We start from the raw sequence: 21,766 nt of genomic DNA, 5'->3' as shown, positions 1-21,766 counted from the left end.
AGCCGCCATTCAGGCCGCCAAGACACAATGTCAAGAAGCTCCCCGTCATTGATGTGGAGAATATCTACAGGTTGAAAACAGTACTCAACATAGAGTTCTGGCAAGACGACACCTATGTGAAAATCAACACACCCCTGATTGTAGCCTACCAGGAGGAAAGCTCAGATATATATCTCACTCCTAATTTGTTGATGTGCACCAAGATGTTCATTACCATGACCTATGACCGTCATAACTCAATCACCCAAATTGCCATTCCAAACCAGGCAGTCCACTTAGCTATTGTCCACATAGGTGATCTAGCTCTGTACCACCTGCCCTGGGACAGACTGGACACTGAGATAGAAATTCCTGATGCCTTTGCAAAATGCACTCTTGAATTGGCACCTACCATTCAAGACCAAATTGTTTGAGGTAAATGGTCATTGATCTTAGTCAACTTAATGACGGCCTGGTAATCAACCCCGCTGACAACGGCGCGCAAATACTTGCCCGTCACCTGCTCGTGGACAATGCCTGACAGTATTTTGTCCACGACCATGATCCTTGGTTTCATTGCCCTTGGTGTGTGTGTTAGGACAATTAGACAAGTGTCCTAATAGAGTAATTTATCCAAAATGTCCACTTAGAAAGTTAAGGTGTGGTAACCAGAATGAATTTACCTATTGTTGTAAACTTCAATAATTATTTCAAATTTGTATTAAACTGCCATGAACAGTCTGGCATATCACGACAAATTAAGTACCACGGTGTCCACTCATAGAAAAGGAGATGAAATGGTGTATTGCTCGAATGTCATGTGGATTTAACCTTGTCGCAAAGTTATTGCCTAGGTCAACCAAGATGCCAACCGAACGAGGTGGTCGGGAAACGCAGCCACCAAAAGGACAATTCGTGGTCACTTCTACATTGTGGTTCACATCTCGGGAAAACCGTCCAAGTTGAAACCACAAGGGGGGACTGTTTCGACGAAGAGCCCATGAGGGGGGTGGAGTGGGTGATGGAGAAACAGAGATCCTTAAGTACTACGTTCCAGGCCAAGAGTTTCAAGTCGATCACAAGACAAATCAACTGCTCCCACTTGACAATGCTGAATGGTCTGAGGAGATCAAGAGACAATTACAGACCGTCTTTTACAACTCACATATTAAAGGGGGTCAACACATATTGCACAGACAAACATAAATATACACAACATACACAAAACACAGTCAATTAAAACAAATACATTCTTCATTATAAAAATCATCTGTCAACTGCCTGAACTGCCCTAGGGACACTAACGCATTTAATAGACATTTATTTTGGAGATCATTACAAACATGTGGAACATGAAAGTCTGACCTCACTCTGTAGACACCAAAGGAGTCTCCAGAGTTAACCAACCAACAGGTTTGATAACTTGTCATTCGATTCTTATTAACAGTGAAGTTAGGTAAGTCGGTAGGTTGTGGAGCAGGGCTTTTCAAACAAAAAAGGGCATAATGATGTGATCTACGTGACTTCAAAGAGGTCCAGCAAACCTTTCGGTAAAGAATACAGTGATGAGTAATAACACTGTCTCCTGCACTTTGATAAATAGTATCACCATAATCAAGAACCGATAGAAAGGTTGACTGCACAATCTGCCTCCTGCTGACTAGAGAGACACAAGATCTGTTTCTGTAAAAAAAAAAATATATATATATATATAAATCTTAGTTTCTTAAACAAGCTCATTAGCATGTTTTTTAAACAATAAATCATTATCAATCCAAATACCAAGGTATTTGTATGCAGGGACCTGTTCGATTACAGAACCATCCGATGAGTGAATATGGAATCCATCTGATACAATCTTATGAGAACTTGAAAACAACATGTGTTCAGTTGTCCATAAACACGAGTTTTAAAATAAGTAAGGGCTTCCTGCAAAATCGGACTGTAGCCTTGTCACAGCCAGGTCAGCAGTCGGGGTAATTGCATACATAATAGTATCATCCGCATATACATACAATTATTAATTTTTTTACAGATTGTTCAATAGCATTTATATAAATAGTGAAAAGAGCAGGTCCTGGTATCGATAATGCTTCAACAGATAATCATAAAACAGGTGTCAGAGCCCAGGCCATTGCATGATCAACAGTATCAAGCGCTTTTGACAGGTCCACAAACAAGGCAGCACAATAGTTTCTGTGATAGTGCTGTGTCCTGGCCTAAACCTTTTCCATTCGTTAGGAATATTTCCTGATAACAATGTTAGATTTAAGATATGGGTTACTCAGCCAGCAAATGAGGGGGCAGCACACTTGAGCAGACCCTGTGGATTTCTTGGTATCTATAGCAATTAAGGCATCAAGTCCTTATTTTTCTTGTGAATTGCCAAAATGCAAAAACCTCAATACCATTTTCCGAGTCAATCTGCAAAATTCCCAAATTGGCGTTTAGACCACTATTAGAAAAGGGTTAGACGCTCTTTCAAAAAGATAGCCCAGTGAAATAAAATGTGGATTAAATTCGTCAATGTCATTTTTGTCCTTGGGGCCAGAAGCTGAATTAATTTGTTGGGGCAGAGAGGAGGAAGTGCAACCCTTACAGTTTTCCAGAATGTAGCCGGGTTCCCCTTAAAATCAGAAAGAGTGGTTACATAATTATCCGATTTAGCCTTTTTGATCAGTCTTCTACATTGATTCCTCAGATTGCCAATCCAGGCATAAACCTGTGTTCCTGGCCTTGACCCAGGCAACATTTCCCTGATGAATGACTTAGGATGATTCAGGAATGAACCAGGCATTCGATCTACCTTTTAACTCTCCGGGTTTTTAAGGGGGCATGATTATCTACAAGAGTATTGAAGACATTTGCAAAAAAGCTAGAAATTTACAAAAAAGCTTAAAGCTAAAATCAGGTTCAGGGATAGCTGAGATACAATCAAGGTCACTAAAATAAAGATCATGTACAAAAAAAAATGTTCACAAGATTTTTCAAAGTTCCTCACAGTGATGACATTACATCTTTTATTTATTTGACCTTTATTTAACCAGGTAGGCCAGTTGAGAACAAGTGCTCATTTACAACTGCGACCTGGCCAAGATAAAGCAAAGCAGTGCGACAAAAACAACAACACAGAGTTACAACATGGGATAAACAAACATACAGTCAATAACACAATAGAAAATCTGTATACAGTGTGTGCAAATTAAGTAAGGAGGTAAGGCAATAAATAGGCCATAGTGACGAAGTAATTACAATTTAACAATTGACACTGGAGTAATAGATGTGCAGATGAGGATGTACAAGTAGAAATACTGGTGTGCAAAAGAGCAGAAAAAACAAAACAAATATGGGGATGAGGTAGGTGGTAGGTTGGATGGGCTATTTACAGATGGGCTGTGTACAGCTGCAGCAATCGGTAAGCTGCTTGAAGTTAGTGAGGGAGATATAAGTCTCCAACTTCAGTGATTTTTGCAATTCGTTCCAGTCATTGGCAGCAGAGAACTGGAAGGAAAGGCAGCCAAAGAAGGTGTTGGCTTTGGGGACAACCAGTGAAATATACCTGCTGGAGCGCGTGCTACGGGTGGGTGTTGCTATGGTGACCAGTGAGCTGAGATAAGGCGGAGCTTTACCTAGCAAAGACTTATAGATGACCTGGAGCCAGTGGGTTTGGCGGTGAATATATTGCGAGGACCAGCCAACGAGAGCATACAGGTCGCAATGGTGGGTAGTATATGGGGCTTTGGTGACAAAACGGATGGCACTGTGATAGACGGCATCCAATTTGCTGAGTAGAGTGTTGGAAACTATTTTGTAAATGACATTGCCGAAGTCAAGGATTGTCAGGAGAGTCAGTTTTACAAGGGTATGTTTAGTAGCATGAGTGAAGGAGGCTTTGTTGTGAAATAGTGTGACGACCCTCCCACTCTGTCTGCCGTATTCTCTCTCTTTGTTCTTGTTTCCTTATTAGGATGCCTGTGGGCGGAGTTGGGAGGGTCGTCAGCTACATGGGAAACACCTGGGCCCGGGTGTGTCCCAGGATAAAGGCACCTCTTCCACATTCATTGGGAAGACTCTCTCCATGCAGACACCTTGTTGTTTTTGGTTGTGGTATTTTGGTTGTTTGCTTTGGGCACCTTTCAACACTCTGCATTATTACATTCAGGTATGCAAAACACTCACACTACTGATTACTGATTACACACACCATTGTTAATTACTTAGTTACTTTATTTAATAAATATATATTTTGATACTCCTTGTCTCCACGTTGTCTCCCTTTTGTTGCGAACTCTGAGCCGGTTCGTAACAATAGGAAGTCGATTGTAGATTTAATTTTGGATTGGAGATGTTTAATATGAGTCTGGAAGGAGAGTTTACAGTCAAGCCAGACAGCTAGGTATTTATAGTTGTCCACATATTCTAATTCAGAACCGTCCAGAGTAGTGATGCTGGGCGGGCGCTGGCAGCGATCGGTTGAAGAGCATGCATTTAGTTTTACTTGCATTTAAGAGCAGTTGTAGGCCACGGAAGGAGTGTTGTATGGCATCGAAGCTCGTTTGGAGGTTTGTTAACACAGTGTCCCAAAGAAGGGCCAGATGTTTACAGTATGGTGTCATGGATCAAAGAATCACCCACAGCAAGAGCGAGGCTTAGATTTATGCATTTTCACATCTCTGACACCGATAACTGGGTAATGGTCAAAAATCCAGTGGGAAAACCCCACTAGCAACATACTGTATTTATCTGGAGTATTTGTCAAAATCAATCAGGGTAAATGGATGGATCTTTAGGATTCGGCCGTGTAGGCTCAGTTATCAGCTGAGACAGGTTTATTTCAGGGCAAATATCTTTCAGCGTATCAAACACTGGCGTCCTCCAATCAATATTAAAATCACTCTTAATTAATAGTTCAGATTTACCATATTTAGATAGTGATTCAGATAAATTGTTAAGAGCAAATAAGGGTGCAGAGGGAGGGCAATACACTCCTATTAGTACCAGCTGGTTAATATGACCAAGGCCCACATTAAGAACGAGACAATCAAACTGCTTAAGGACAGAGGTAGCAAGAGATAAAGAAATATTTAAATTGTCCTTTGTAAATATGGCAACACCCCCACCTCTGTCAATTCTGTCTGATCTTAAAACATTATAACCAGAGAGAGACAGAGTTCAGCATACAATTATTCAAATAAGTTTCAGAAATTACCGTAATGTCAATTTTGGATTGAGAAGCCAGAATATAAATAAAATATATACACTGCTCAAAAAAATAAAGGGAACACTTAAACAACACAATGTAACTCCAAGTCAATCACACTTCTGTGAAATCAAACTGTCCACTTAGGAAGCAACACTGATTGACAATACATTTCGCATGCTGTTGTGCAAATGGAATAGACAACAGGTGGAAATTATAGGCAATTAGCATGACACCCCCAATAAAGGAGTGGTTCTGCAGGTGGGGACCACAGACCACTTCTCAGTTCCTATGCTTCCTGGCTGATGTTTTGGTCACTTTTGAATGCTGGCGGTGCTTTCACTCTAGTGGTAGCATGAGACGGAGTCTACAACCCACACAAGTGGCTCAGGTAGTGCAGCTCATCCAGGATGGCACATCAATGCGAGCTGTGGCAAGAAGGTTTGCTGTGTCTGTCAGCGTAGTGTCCAGAGCATGGAGGCGCTACCAGGAGACAGGCCAGTACATCAGGAGACGTGGAGGAGGCCAACAACCCAGCAGCAGGACCGCTATCTCCGCCTTTGTGCAAGGAGGAGCAGGAGAAGCACTGCCAGAGCCCTGCAAAATGACCTCCATCAGGCCACAAATGTGCATGTGTCTGCTCAAACGGTCAGAAACAGACTCCAGGAGGGCCCGACGTCCACAGGTGGGGGTTGTGCTTACAGCCCAACACCGTGCAGGACGTTTGGCATTTGCCAGAGAACACCAAGATTGGCAAATTCGCCACTGGCACCCTGTGCTCTTCACAGATGAAAGCAGGTTCACACTGAGCACATGTGACAGACGTGCAGAGTCTGGAGACGCCGTGGAGAACGTTCTGCTGCCTGCAACATCCTCCAGCATGACCGGTTTGGCGGTGGGTCAGTCATGGTGTGGGGTGGCATTTCTTTGGGGGGCCGCACAGCCCTCCATGTGCTCGCCAGAGGTAGCCTGACTGCCATTAGGTACCGAGATGAGATCCTCAGACCCCTTGTGAGACCATATGCTGTTGCGGTTGGCCCTGGGTTCCTCCTAATGCAAGACAATGCTAGACCTCACGTGGCTGGAGTGTGTCAGCAGTTCCTGCAAGAGGAAGGCATTGATGCTATGGACTGGCCCGCCCGTTCCCCAGACCTGAATCCAATTGAGCACATCTGGGACATCATGTCTCACTCCATCCACCAACGCCACGTTGCACCACAGACTGTCCAGGAGTTGGCGGATGCTTTAGTCCAGGTCTGGGAGGAGATCCCTCAGGAGACCATCTGCCACCTCATCAGGAGCATGCCCAGGCGTTGTAGGGAGGTCATACAGGCACGTGGAGGCCACACACACTACTGAGCCTCATTTTGACTTGTTTTAAGGACTTTACATCAAAGTTGGATCAGCCTGTAGTGTGGTTTTTCACTTTAATTTTGAGTGTGACTCCAAATCCAGACCTCCATGGGTTGATAAATTGGATTTCCATTGATTATTTTTGTGTGATTTTTTTGGCAGCACATTCAACTATGTAAAGAAAAAAGTATTTAATAAGATTATTTCTTTCATTCAGATCTAGGATATGTTGTTTAAGTGTTCCCATTATTTTTTTGAGCAGTATATTTTAAAATCAAACTTCTGGCATTTACATTAATGAAATTTAAATATGTTTTATTTATTTAACTAGGCAAGTCAGTTAAGAACACCTGTTGGGGCTCGGGGGCAGTATTGAGACATTTTGAAAAAAATATGTGCCCATTTTTAACTGCCTCCTACACCAACTCAGAAGCTAGGATATGCATATTATTAACACATTCGGATAGAAAACACTCTGAATTTTCTAAAACAGTTTGAATGGTGTCTGTAAGTATAACAAAACTCATATTGCAGGCAAAAACCTGTGAAAAATAGATTTAAAAAATTTTTGAATTTTGTGACTGTACTATTTAGTGTCTTTGTTTTATAGATACCATAGTGAGAAAGGATTCATTTCGCAACACCTACGGCTTCCACTAGATGTCAACGATCTTTATAAAGTTGTTTGAAGCGTCTATGATAAACAGAGAGCAAATTAGAATCCAAGGAAGTTGACATGTCATCACTTCATTTTTTTGCGCCTGCGCATAAATCTGAGAAGCGTGAGTTTGTCATCATTGTTTATCTAGACATAGGATAGGTTGTGTGAAAATATTACTGATGTTTAACGTTAAAAATGGACCAAAAGATTAATGCTAAACAACATTTGACATGTTTGAACGAACGTTAATAGATTATTTACTAGGTTTTTTTAGCTTTTCGGCGTGATTTTACACTCCCCCCACCACGTTTTGTGGGAGCATAATGAACGCTAAGTACTTGGTGTTATTTGGACATAAATTATGAACTTTGTCAAAAGAAACCACATTTGTTCCGGACCTGGGATGCCTTCCGGACCTGGGATGCCTGCCTTCTGATGGAGATAATCAAAGGTAAGGGGATATTTACAATGTAAATTATCGATTTTAGATGATGCTAACTGTATAGCATAGCCTGTTGTTCTTAGCATAGCACCCCGTTTATTGCAAAATGTGATTTCCCAGTAAAGTTATTTTGAGATCTGGCCATTCGGTAGCAATTACGAGATGATAATATATTATTCTTTGAATGACAATATTATAATTTACCAATGTTTTCGAATAGTAATTTTGTTATGTTCACCGGAAGCATTTCAGAGAAGAAAAAAATCTGAATTTCACGCTACTGTAAAATGCTGTTTTTGGAAATAAATATGAACTTGATGGAACAAAAAATGCATGTATTGTATAACATAATGTCCTAGGAGTGTCATCTGATGGAGATTGACAAAGGTTAGTACATAATTCTAGCTGGTTTCTGCTTTTGGTGACGCCTGACCTTGAATTGAAAATGGATGTTTGTACTTTTGTGGCTATGTACTGTCCTAACATAATCTAACTTTATGCTTTTGCCGTAAAGCCTCTTTGAAAATCGAACAATGTGGTTAGATTAAGGAGATGTTTATCTTTTAAATTGTGTAAAATAGTTGATTGTTTGAGAAATTGAAATTATTAGATTTTTGATGTTTTGAATTTCCAGCCTTGTTAGCAATCCCAACTCGGGGTTCATTGCTAACCTGTAGCCCCAACAAGTTAAGAACAAATTCTTATTTACAATGACGGCCTACCCCGGCCAAATCTGGGCCAATTGTGCGCCGCCCTATGGGACTCCCAAAAACAGCCGGTTGTGATACAGCCTGCTGTGAATCCTTAAAGAGATGGCTGGGGCTGGCTTAAGAGTGTATGAACAATGCTGAATGTGTGTAGACAAAGAAGAGCTCTCCAGTAGGTACCAAAACTTTCAAGGGCCATTTTCTCAAAAGCAGGGTTACAAGTTTATCAACTTTCATAGCAGAATTACTTTCCCATTGTTCCTCAAATGCAGTGTATGATATACCATGTTGTAGCTCTGTCTCTGCGTTTATCCAATTTAAAAAACACAATTTCAAATGTTGTTACATAAGACTGAATTAAGGCGGTTGGTCACAAATGGTCAGTCATCCAAACAATGTCATAAATCATGATTGAGTCATCACGCTGTGCTCCCACACCAGCCAGTCACCAGTCGCGAGTATCAACTTCTCTCATTCTTCCACTACATGACTGCCGTGAGAGTGATATGCACAGTATCGAACTGCAGCCCCCCAAACGATTCATGTTTAGGTATGTTTGGGTTCTACAAAGCTGTGTCCACATAACATTCAATATTCAATTAATTGCATTAATTCTTGCACCATGCGATCAATTATCAGTTCTAAACATGTATTTTTCTTCTCTATTCTCTATTGTTGGATATCCTCACTCCAATATGAATTACACATCACTTTGCAAGCCAGCATAATGTGACTTGTAGGCTTGATGTGGCTTGTTCAAGACCACTTTGCTAGGGTGTAACTAGGCCCTTGAATAAAGGCCTTTTGATATACACTGAGTGTAAAAAACATTAGGAACACATTTCCATGACATACTGACCAGGTGAATCCATGATCCCTTATTGATGTCATTTGTTAAATCCAATCAGTGTAGATGAAGGGGAGGAGACAGGTTAAAGAAGGATTTTTAAGCCTTTAGACAATTGAGATGGATTGTGTATGTTTGCCATTCAGAGGGTGAATGGGCAAGACAAACGATTTAAGTGCCTTTGAAACGGGTATGGTAGTAGGTGCCAGACGCACAGTTTGGTATGTCAAGAACAGCACCGCCCTATGGGACTCCCGATCACGGCCGGTTGTGATACAGCCCGGGATCAAACCAGGGTCTGTAGTGACGCCACTAGCACTGAGATGCAATGCCTTAGACCGCTGTGCCACTCGGGAAGCAATGGAGTCAATATGAGCCAGCATCTCTGAAGAATGCTTTCGACACCTTGTTGAGTCCATGTTCAATCAAATTGAGGCTGTTCTGATGGCAATAGGGGGTGCAACTCAATATTAGGAAGGTGTTCCTAATGTTTTGTACACTGTATGTAATGTATTGTCATATAGAGTTTAAAGATAACAATCACTTTGAAAACCATACAAAAACTATGTCTCTGTTGCTAACAAATGGTAACTACAATTCACTATAAATGCAAGGCACTCTGGGAAATATGCAAATAAGGTAGACTCGATTCTTAAACTGAATTCCATATTCACTCAACCTAAAATTCAAAGTTGAGTGAACATACAATTCAACTTGAGAATATATGTAGGTTCAGCTATATGGCCACATGTTGAGCAAACTCACAAACCTATTGCAGCTGGTTGCCTTACACTTACAGTTGTACGTTGAATCAAAGTCACTACTATTTTGTTGAGCAAACTCACAATCCTATTGCAGCTGGTTGCCATACAATTGTATGTTCAATCAACATATATATATATTTTTACAGTGTGCTACTACAGTCATACCTGTCTCACAGTGGAGTCCCGTGAAGCCTGAGGGGCAGACACAGGTGTTGGGCGACACACAGGTACCTCCGCTCCTACACCCCTCCTCGCAGAATGCTGGAAAGAAAGAGAGAGAAAGTAGAGAGAGAGATAGAGAAAGAAGCAGGGAGAGCGAGAGAGAGAGAGAAGCACCAACATCAGGCTACTGAAAGACAGGCTGGCTCTGTTAGAGGAATGAGTTACTGAGCTAAAGGAGCAGCATCCCAGCTACACCAGCTCCAGCCCAGACACAGAGCTTCTACAGGACCAGATCAACCAGCGCAGGACCCAACTGAAGAACCAGGAGTTGAGAGAGAGCCTTACCAGAGCGCTTGAGGAGGTAAAAGGAAGGAGAGAGCTAGTGCAGGTAAAGGAAGAGATGGCAAAGGAGTTCTGTCAATAAGAGGGGGCTGCAGCACAGAGAACAGACTATAGAGACTCCTAGAGAGAAGCTGCAGCCCCTCACCACCCCCCATACCGACTGCCCTTTACCCACACCCCCAGTCAGCAAGGAGGCTCACATGGGGACACGTACTACAGAGAGAAGCTCTCTAGCCCCCCGTGACACACCCCTCCTTGTACACAGGACCTGTGTACCCCAGCCCCAGCCCTACACCGTAAACCCACTACTCTGGTAAAAACCCACTGAGGTGACCATCCTCATTGACTCAAATGGGAAATTCATCCAAGAGGATAAACTCTTCCACCACTACAAGGTGTCCAAAATATGGTGCCCAGAAACGCAGGATGACTTTGGCACACCAGGCCACACTATTATTCACACCGGCACAAACAACCTGTGAGAGGAGCAGGAGAGAGTAGGCAGCCTGGTCAACAGAGTAGCAGAGAGGGCCTCTGAGTAGTTCTCCAACTCCCACATCACCATCTCCTCTGCTGCCCGGCAAAGACTTTCATCACCGTACCATTCAAAAAGTCAATGCTGACATCACCAGAGGGTGTGGCTTACTCACGAACATGCAAGTTCTTCACCACCCAACAGTCACCCCAGAGCACCTCCATGACCACTCCCACCTGAGGAAGCAGACAGTAGCGATGGTTGCCATGTCTCTAAAGGAAGTAGCACTTGGTAGACCACACCCCATACCGCACTAGACAGAGGAACACCCAGAGACCCCTACCAAACCAATGCACCACCAAGGAGCCCCAGGCCCACTCAACGCCCCATCAGACCCAGAGCACCCCACAGGCCCCACCCACCACCAGAGCATCACCACCTCCATCGGCGCAGCCAGACTGGAGCAGTCCCAGCTTACTACCCCACACCAGACCACCACCTCTACCAGACCAGAGAGGCAGCCCCCGGCCCAGACCTGGCCCCCCTCCCCTCCACAGGGCCCAACAGCAGGACCAGCGCAGCTATGCGGAGGCCCTCAGAGGACAGGAGAATTCTGTAGGATTGAGTGAGATTTAACAGCTCCTCCAATACATCTGCTCTAAACGCACGCTGCACGCATGCACGTACACAGCTATTGTACTAAAAGTTGACTTGTTCACTGAATAAAAAAAATGTAACCATGGATAACAGCAAACATTTGTTCTCTCTCACTCTTAACAACTTAGTAGTTACTGTATTTCTGCTATTCCTTCTTTTTGCAGCATGTGGAACATTCAGGGCATGAACTCAACCTTTGGAATGGAGTTTAAAAAACTATTTAACGATGTTGAATTAATCATTCTTCAGGAGACATGGTGTAAGGTAGGCTACAGAGAGGTAATTGTGCCATTACAGAAACACAGCTCTGTTAATAGAAGCAGTCTCTGGAGTGTTGATCATTTGGTACAAATCCGAACTACAAAATCGAATTGATTCTCAAAATTGGTAAATACCACATTTGGTTAAAACTGAAAAATGAACTTGTACTTGTAATATGTGTTCCTTTGCACAATATATATCCCCCCTCAGAATCCCCATATTACTCAGAGGAGATATTCCCCACCCTTGTGGAAGAGACATGCCATTTCCAGGCCCAGGGAAATATGCTCATCTGTGGGGACACAAATGCGCGCACAGGAACACTACTTGTCCTAACGACCACACGAGGGAACAGCTTTATTACAGGCCATACTGTTTCTAACTGTTTTAATCTTCCCCATAGAAACAACAGTGAAAGCACCATCAACAAAAACGGAAGGGATCTGTTGCAGCTCTGTCGAAGCAGTATAAAACATCAACAATATATTCAGGCTAACGGCAAAAGAAGCACAACTGCAATTGATTAAAAACATTTTTTTTTCAAAGACACCAGATGACAACTGGATTTGATGCAGATTGTAAAATTATGAGGAAAAAACTTGGAACACTATCAAACCAAAAGCACAGAGACCCAAATAATGGTGAATTAAGCCTTAATTACTGTTAAACTTTAACTCTATAAATGTACAGTCAGAAACAAAAAAGCACAGGACAACAGCAAGCAGCTGACACTAATTGGAAAGACCATAAACGCAAACAACTTCTGGCCATATTTTAAAAACCTACAAAAAAATCGAAACTAGAGGAATTAGCGATACAAAATGATGACATTTGAACAGCCCATATTAAAACACTCTACAACACCGTTCAAACTGATGCAAACGCAGAACAATGACAAATTCATGAGAGGTTGAATGGCTTACAAAAAGCTATAAAGGACAATCAAAATCTATTGGACTCCCCAATTACGGACCTGATGACATCCTAAATGAGATGCTCAAATTCACTAGTGCAAAATTTCAATTGGCTATATTAAAACTGTTTAATTTGATCCTGAGTGTAGGTTATTTCCCTGATATCTGGAATCAAGTACTCATAACCCCAAAATTTAAGAACAGAGACAAATTTGACCCTAACAATTAGAGGCATTTGTGTGAACAGTAACCTGGGAAAGGTTTTCTGTAGTATCATAAATGTAAGAGTTCTAAACGTCCTTAATATGCACAATGTCTTGGGTAAAAACCAAATTGGATTTATACCAAAACATCCCACGACCGATTATATTTACACCCTACACACCCTGATAGATAAACATATCCACCAAAATGTACGCTTGCTTTATCAACTTCCAAAACCAATTTGATTCTATTTGGCATACAGGACTGTTCTACAAAGTTATTGAAAATGGTGTAGGTGGTAAAACATATGACAATTAAATCAATGTACTGTTCAATATTTACATCAATGAATTTCCCACTTTTCTAGAAAAATCCTCAGCCCCTGGTGTTAGTCTCCACAATTCAGAGGTTAAATGCCTGTTCTTCGCAGATGACTTGTGCCTGCTGTCACCCACAGCGCATGGCCTACAGCAGAGCTTGGACCTGGTAGAGCAGTACTGCCAGACCTGGGTACTGGCAGTAAACCCCCAAAAGACAAAAATAATGATTTTCCAGAGAAGGTCCAGATCTCAGGGAATTAGGCCAAAGTTCTCAATTGCTACAAAAAACAGAGAGTACTGCACACACTACAATTACTTAGGTTTAAAAATAAGCTCAACTGGACACCATAATGAGGCAGTGAATGAACAGAGAGAAAGCATGAAGGGCATTCTACGCCATTAAAAAACAATTGAAATGATAATACCTATTCAAATTTGGCTAAAACTAATTGAATGTGTCATTGAACCAATTGCAACTTATGCCAGTGAGATGTGGGGTCCACTTGCAAAACAAGATATCACACAATGGGGCAAACACCCAATTGAAATCCTGCATGTAGAGTTTTGTAAGATTCTGCTACACGAAACCTACAAACAATGCATGCAGGGCAGAATTAGGCCAATATCCACTTATAATAAAAACTCAATAAAGAGCAATTAATTTTTGGAAACATCTCAAATACAGTGACCCCCTCTCATACCAAGGCCTGCAATGCCCAGAGCTGAGCAAAGAAAATAGTCCTCTCATCCAGCTGGTCCTGGGGCTGAGTTCACAAACCTGTTCTACTAACACACTGAAGCCTCAGGACCAGAACATCCAATCAATCAGAGCTAGATAGAAAAAGGGCATGGTAGAGGAAGGGAAGGCTGGGTTCTGTAAGCACTTAGTGACACCATTGTGCAAAAAAAGTTAGTGGAGAAAAGTTTGACAGTGTGCAGGTCTCAATTTCTTTCAGTAAGTTTAATTAATGACAGGATTTGAAGGATGAGTCTAAATGGGAAAAAAACTCTTTATAGTGTTGTGTGTGTACACGTTTTACTGCATGTGTGCGTGTACACACACACTACATAAACACACAGGCCTCCTCACACAGGCCCCCTCACCATCCATTTGCTCACATAATGATCACCCCGGTTTCAGTATAAAAGCATTCTAAATATACAAACTGATACATCAGTGCAATAAACAACCATGCAGCACTGTGCCAAAACCCATTAGTGCTGTTCATTTGACTGGATCCCCTTAGAAATAAGTTATATCAGGCCCCTCATTGAGAGCCTGATTGTACTAATACACCTCGCACTTTTAGAATGAATGACACTTATATTGACTCAGTGTATCTACTTGTCTAATTATAATTTTACTGCAATCAGCATAAATGGGGTGTAAGGGAGAGATTCCCTCCCCCACAGCAGCTCCAGTGACCTCCAGCTCAACCATCCCACTGCCTACCTGAGCCTGTTGCTGATTCACTACTTTTGGAGACACGCTTATATACACAGCTTTGCTATTTGACTTTCGATTAGAGTCCTAGATTGCTTTCCAGCACCGGGTGGTGTAGGAACCGACTGAATCATCACAGCTCCTTGAAAATTGGCCCGTTCATGCTTGTTGAGCGACCAATGGAAATTCCTGTAATTCCGAGTTCCTCCAAATCCACCAAACAAATAATTGCATTACGATTCCACGCTAGGAAATGGAATTGACTTAATTAGTGCTGGGATGACTGTTGCACATCCCTTTAATGTGCTGTATTAAGAGATTGTCAGCCCTCTTCCTTATGATCCTTATCTCTAATTGGAAGCATAAATTAGGGGGTCAGACGGAGAGGGGAAAGCCAAGCCCGACCGACTCGCTCTGTTCAAACACAAATTAATGTCGGAGGAGAGCAGGGAGAGCACGGTCAGATTTTATAGAGTGGTCCCAGATATATTATCATAAATACATTCGTCAGTAGTAATGGAGGCGTGTCAGCAGTCATTTACATCAGTGGTATAAAGTACTTACCCCAAAAAACTACTTAAGTAGTATTTTTACTTATCTGTACTTTACTATTTATATTTTTGACAAGTTTTACTTCACTACATTCCTATAGAAAATACTGTACTCCATACATTTTCCCTGACAACCAAAAGTAATTGTTCAATTCTCAATGCTTAGCAGGACCAGAAAATTGTGAAATTCACACACTTATCAAGAGAACACATGGTCATCCCTACTGCCTATGGTCTGGCAGACTCACTAAACACAAATGCATCTTTTGTAAATAATGTCTTGGTGTTGGAGTGTGCCCCTGTGTCACGTCCTGGCCAGTATATAAGGTTAATTGTTTTGTAGTTTGGTCAGGGCGTGGCAGGGGGTATTTGTTTTATGTGGTTCGGGGTGGTGTGTTTTGTGTAAAGGGTGTTTGATTTAGTAATTCCGGGTTTTGGTTTATGTTTAGTAATTCTATGGTTAGTCTAGGTTGTGTGTTTCTATGTTTGGTTGATTGGGGTTGGGACTCTCAGTTGAAGGCAGGTGTTGTCTATCTGCCTTTGATTGAGAGTCCCATATATTAGGGTGTGTTTGTATGTGTGATTTGTGGGTGATTATTCTGTGTATAGCCTTGTGCCTTACCAGACTGTTTATTTGTCGAGTGTTCGTTTTTTGTGTTTTGTATGTTCGGTTTTGAAGATAATTAAAAATCAAGATGAGCATTCACGTACCTGCTGCGTTTTGGTCCTCATTCACCGACAACAACTGTGACAGAATCACCCACCACCAAAGGACCAAGCAGCAGAGGAAGGAGCAGACGGAGTTCGAGTTGGACTGGCGGGAGAAGTGGACTTGGGAGGAAGTTCTGGACGGGGCCGGACCTTGGTACCAGGCTGGGGATTATCGACGCCCGCAGTGGGAAATTGAGGCAGCCAAGCCAGAGAGGCGGTGGTACGAGGCCAAGTACGCGCTGAAGGAGAAGCACGAGAGGCACCCCCAAGAAAATTTTTGGGGGGGGGCACACGGGTAGTTTGGCTAGGCGTAAGAAGAGCCGGAAGCCAGCTACTCGTGGTTATATGGAGGAGCGTATGGGGTGGAGAGCGCTATGTTTCGCTGAGGAGCGCACTATCTCACCCATACGCACGCACAGTCCGGTGCGCGTTATTCCAGCCCCTCGCAGGTGCCGTGCTAGAGCGGGCATCCAGCCTGGTAGGAGGATGCCTGCGCAGCGCATCTGGTCGCCGGTACGCCTCCGAGGACCAGGCTACCCAACTCCCGCTCTACGCACGGCTACCATCAGGCCCCTGCACAGCCCAGTCTGCCCTGTACGAGCACCCCGCTCGTACAGGGCTACTAGTTCCATCCAGCCAAGGCGGGTTGTGCAGGAGGTAAGATCTAGACCGGCTGTGCGCCTCCATAGCCCTGGGTTTCCAGCTCCTGTCTCTCGTGCGGACCCGGAAGTGCGTCAACCCAGTCCGACTCGTCCTGTTCCCGCTCCCCGCACTAGCCTGGAGGTGCGTGTACATAATCTGGTAAGCCCAGTACCAGCACCACGCACCAGGCTACAAGTGCGTCAACCCAGCCTCGCCAGTCAACAGTCTTCATCAGAGCTGCCCGCCAGTCAACAGTCATCATCAGAGCTGCCCGCCAGTCAACAGTCATCATCAGAGCTGCCCGCCAGTCAACAGTCATCGTCAGAGCTGCCCGCCAGTCAACAGTCATCGTCAGAGCTGCCCGCCAGTCAACAGTCATCGTCAGAGCTGCCCGCCAGTCAACAGTCATCGTCAGAGCTGCCCGCCAGTCAACAGTCATCGTCAGAGCTGCCCGCCAGTCAACAGTCATCGTCAGAGCTGCCCGCCAGTCAACAGTCATCGTCAGAGCTGCCCGCCAGTCAACAGTCATCGTCAGAGCTGCCCGCCAGTCAACAGTCATCGTCAGAGCTGCCCGCCAGTCAACAGTCATCGTCAGAGCTGCCCGCCAGTCAACAGTCATCGTCAGAGCTGCCCGCCAGTCAACAGTCGTCAGAGCTGCCCGCCAGTCAACAGTCGCCAGAGAGGTCAGACTGCGCTGAACTGCCGGAGTGGTCAGACTGCGCTGAACTGCCGGAGTGGCCAGACTGCGCTGAACTGCCGGAGTGGCCAGACTGCGCTGAACTGCCGGAGTGGCCAGACTGCGCTGAACTGCCGGAGTGGCCAGACTGCGCTGAACTGCCGGAGTGGCCAGACTGCGCTGAACTGCCGGAGTGGCCAGACTGCCCTGAACTGCCGGAGTGGCCAGACTGCCCTGAACTGCCGGAGTGGCCAGACTGCCCTGAACTGCCGGAGTGGCCAGACTGCCCTGAACTGCCGGAGTGGCCAGACTGCGCTGAACTGCCGGAGTGGCCAGACTGCGCTGAACTGCCGGAGTGGCCAGACTGCCCTGAACTGCCGGAGTGGCCAGACTGCCCTGAACTGCCGGAGTGGCCAGACTGCCCTGAACTGCCGGAGTGGCCAGACTGCCCTGAACTGCCGGAGTGGCCAGACTGCCCTGAACTGCCGGAGTGGCCAGACTGCCCTGAACTGCCGGAGTGGCCAGACTGCCCTGAACTGCCGGAGTGGCCAGACTGCCCTGAACTGCCGGAGTGGCCAGACTGCCCTGAACTGCCGGAGTGGCCAGACTGCCCTGAACTGCCGGAGTGGCCAGACTGCCCTGAACTGCCGGAGTGGCCAGACTGCCCTGAACTGCCGGAGTGGCCAGACTGCCCTGAACTGCCGGAGTGGCCAGACTGCCCTGAACTGCCCCGAATTGCCAGACTGCCCAGACTGTCCCGAATTGCCAGACTGCCCAGACTGTCCCGAATTGCCAGACTGCCCAGACTGTCCCGAATTGCCAGACTGCCCAGACTGTCCCGAATTGCCAGACTGCCCAGACTGTCCCGAATTGCCAGACTGCCCAGACTGTCCCGAATTGCCAGACTGCCCAGACTGTCCCGAAATGCCAGACTGCCCAGACTGTCCCGAAATGCCAGACTGCCCAGACTGTCCCGAAATGCCAGACTGCCCAGACTGTCCCGAATTGCCAGACTGCCCCGACTGCCCCCCGGCGATGCCAGACTGGTCCGACTGCCCCTCGGCGATGCCAGAGTGGCCCGACAGCCTGGAACGGCCGGAGCCAGAGCCACCTCCAGAAATAGGTGGGTTGGGGAGGGGGGGTGTAGCACAGTGCCGTCGTTGACGGCAGCCACCCTCCCTTCCCTCCCTTTAGAAAAGGGGAGGTTTTTTTTGGTGTTGCTTGGGGTTATTTTTTGTTAAGGTGCTTCTGGGGTAGCACCTTTAAGGGGGGGGTACTGTCACGTCCTGGCCAGTATATAAGGTTAATTGTTTTGTAGTTTGGTCAGGGCGTGGCAGGGGGTATTTGTTTTATGTGGTTCGGGGTGGTGTGTTTTGTGTAAAGGGTGTTTGATTTAGTAATTCCGGGTTTTGGTTTATGTTTAGTAATTCTATGGTTAGTCTAGGTTGTGTGTTTCTATGTTTGGTTGATTGGGGTTGGGACTCTCAGTTGAAGGCAGGTGTTGTCTATCTGCCTTTGACTGAGAGTCCCATATATTAGGGTGTGTTTGTATGTGTGATTTGTGGGTGATTATTCTGTGTATAGCCTTGTGCCTTACCAGACTGTTTATTTGTCGAGTGTTCGTTTTTTGTGTTTTGTGTTTTGTATGTTCGGTTTTGAAGATAATTAAAAATCAAGATGAGCATTCACGTACCTGCTGCGTTTTGGTCCTCATTCACCGACAACAACTGTGACACCCTGGCTATCGCTAAAAGCAAAAAAAATGGTGCCGTTTGCTTTTAAATAATGTTACTTCTACATTTGATACTTAAGTATATTTTAGCAATTACATTTGATACTTAAGTATATGTAAAACCAAATAATTTTACCCAAGTAGTATTTTATTGGGCGACTTTCACTTTTACTTGAGTAACTTTCTATTAAAAAGATATCTATACTTTTTACTCAAGTATGACAATTGGGTACTTTTTCCACCACTGATTTAGATAATGGACGTTAAGTTCTCTTTACTCTTAGCCTACATGCTTTGGTGGTTGACACCTCAGTAGTGGTGGTGGCACTCCACTAACAAATTCTGGACACACCTACTCATTCAAGGGTTTTTCTTTATTTTACTATTTTCTACATTGTAGAATAATAGTGAAGACATCAACACTATGAAATAACACATATGGAATCATGTAGTAACAAAAAAGTGTTATAAAATGTATTGTTTATTTGAGATTCTTCAAATAATCACCCTTTGCCTTGATGCCTTGACATTCTCTCAAACAGCTTCACCTGGAATGCTTTTCCAACAGTCTTGCAGGAGTTCCCACATATGCTGGGAACTTGTTGGCTGCTTTTCCCTCACTCTGCGGTCCAACTCATCCCAAACCATCTCAATTGGGTTGAGGTCGTGTGATTGTGGAGGCCAGGTCATCTGATGCAGCACTCCATCACTCTATTTCTTGGTCAAATAGCATTAACACAGCCTGGAGGTGCACTGTATTACCAAAAGGGGTTCTATCAGTTGCTTCATACAGTCAGTGCCTAGTGAAAGTCTATACATCTCTTGCACAGTTTTCCCATTTTTCTGCCTTATCTAAAAAGGATTACATTAGATTTTTTTTCTTACTGACCTACACAACCTACTCCATTTGTTCAAAGTGAAAGAAAAATTATAGGACATTTTACATTTACATTTTAGTCATTTACCAGATGCTCTTATCCAGTGCGAATTACAGGAGTAAATAGCGTTAAGTGCCTTGCTCGAGGGCACATTGACAGCTTTTTCACCTAGTCGGCTAGGGGATTAAAACCAGCAACCTTTCAAACCAGCAACCCAACGCTCTTAACCGCTAGGCTACCTGCCGCCCAGAACAACAAAAACTCCCCAGTGCTTGGAAGGTAGCCACGGTGCATTGTTTATTTAAAACGGGGAGATCAATCTGATCCTTGTGGTTACAGGCCAATTTCTATCTTTCCCTGTTTCTCAAAAGTGTTGTAAAAACTTGTCAATCAACTGACTGACTTTCTTGAAGTCTCTTTGGTATGCAATCTGGTTTCTGCTCAGGTTATGGATGTGTCACTGCAACCTTAAAAGGTACTAAGTTCAAGTGAAGCATAATGACATTCTAGACAATTCTGTGCTTCAAACTTTGTGTCAACAGTTTGGGGAAGGCCCTTTCCTTTTTCAGCATGACAATGCCCCCGTGCACAAAGCGAGATCCATAAAGAAATGGTTTGCAGAGATCAGTGTGGAAGAACTTGACTGGCCTGCACAGAGTCCTGATCTCAACCTAATCGAACACCTTTGGGATGAATTGGAACGCTAACTGCGAGCCAGGCCTAATCGCCCAGCATCAGTGCCCAACCTCCCTAATGCTCTTGTTGCTGGATGGAAGCAAGTCCCCGCAGCAATGTTCCAACATTTTGTGAAAAGCCTTCCCAGAAGAGTGGAGGCTGTTATACAGTAGCGGCAAAGGGGGACCAACTCCATATTAATGCCTATGTAGTGTAGTTGATTTTGAATTTTAAGACCCCTTGAAGTATCAAAAGAAAATACACAATGTAAAAACTATATTTGGCCTTACTGCTATTAGCTCATACAATAGCATTGAATAACAGACTCACCCCCCACCCCCAAAAAGCAACAATGTTTGTTCTGAATTGTCTTATATCTGAGAGGTGTAGAGAGAGATGACACAAAGGTGGTAGGCCTGATCACCGACGAGACAGCCTATTGGGAGGAGGCCAGAGACCTGGCAGTGTGGTGCCAGGACAACAACCTTTCCTTCAATGTGAGCAAGACAAAGGAGCTGATCGTGGACTACAGGAAAAGTAGGAACGAACAGGCCCTCATTAATATTGATGGGGCTGTAGTGGAGTGGGTCGAGAGTTTCAAGATCCTTGGTGTCCACATCACCAACAAACTATCATGGTCCAAACACACCAAGACACTTGTGAAGAGGGCACGACTACACCTTTTCCCCCTCAGGAGACTGAAAAGATTTGGCATGGGTCCCGAGATCGTCAAAAAGTTCTATAGCTGCACCATCGAGAGTATCATGACTGGTTTCATCACTGCCTGGTATGGCAGCTGCTCGGCATCATGCTTCCGGCCCAGTATATCACTGGGGCCAAGTTTCCTGCCATCCAGGACCTATAAACCAGGCAGAAGAAGGCCTAAAAAATTGTCAAAGACTCCAGTCACCCAAGTCATAGACTATTCTCTCTGCTACCGCGAGGCAAGTGGTACCGGAGCACCAAGTCTAGGACCAAAAGGCTCCTTAACATCTTCTAGCCCCAAGCCATAAGACTGCTGAACAATTAATTAAATGGCCAACCGAAGAATTTACATTGACACCCCCCCCTTTGTTTTTACGCTGCTGCTACTCGCTGTTTATTATCTATGCATAGTCACTATACCCCTACCTACAAATTACCTCGACTAACCTGTACCCCCGCTCATT

General features: G+C 44.3%; 1 protein-coding gene across 1 annotated transcript in view; it reads right to left on the bottom strand.

The window, feature by feature from the left end:
- Positions 1-21,766, bottom strand: part of LOC106587057 (protein kinase C-binding protein NELL1) — a 510,579-nt gene that overhangs the window by 40,936 nt on the left and 447,877 nt on the right. Inside the window, exon 15 of the mRNA XM_014174942.3 lies at positions 10,119-10,214. Within this exon, the coding sequence (XP_014030417.3) occupies positions 10,119-10,214 (96 nt within the window). The remainder of the gene's footprint in view (positions 1-10,118; positions 10,215-21,766) is intronic.

This window comes from Salmo salar, chromosome 26 (genome assembly GCF_965601325.2).
Source record: "Salmo salar chromosome 26, fSalSal1, whole genome shotgun sequence".
NCBI lineage: Eukaryota > Metazoa > Chordata > Actinopteri > Salmoniformes > Salmonidae > Salmo > Salmo salar.
This window is presented reverse-complemented; position numbering and strand designations above follow the sequence as displayed.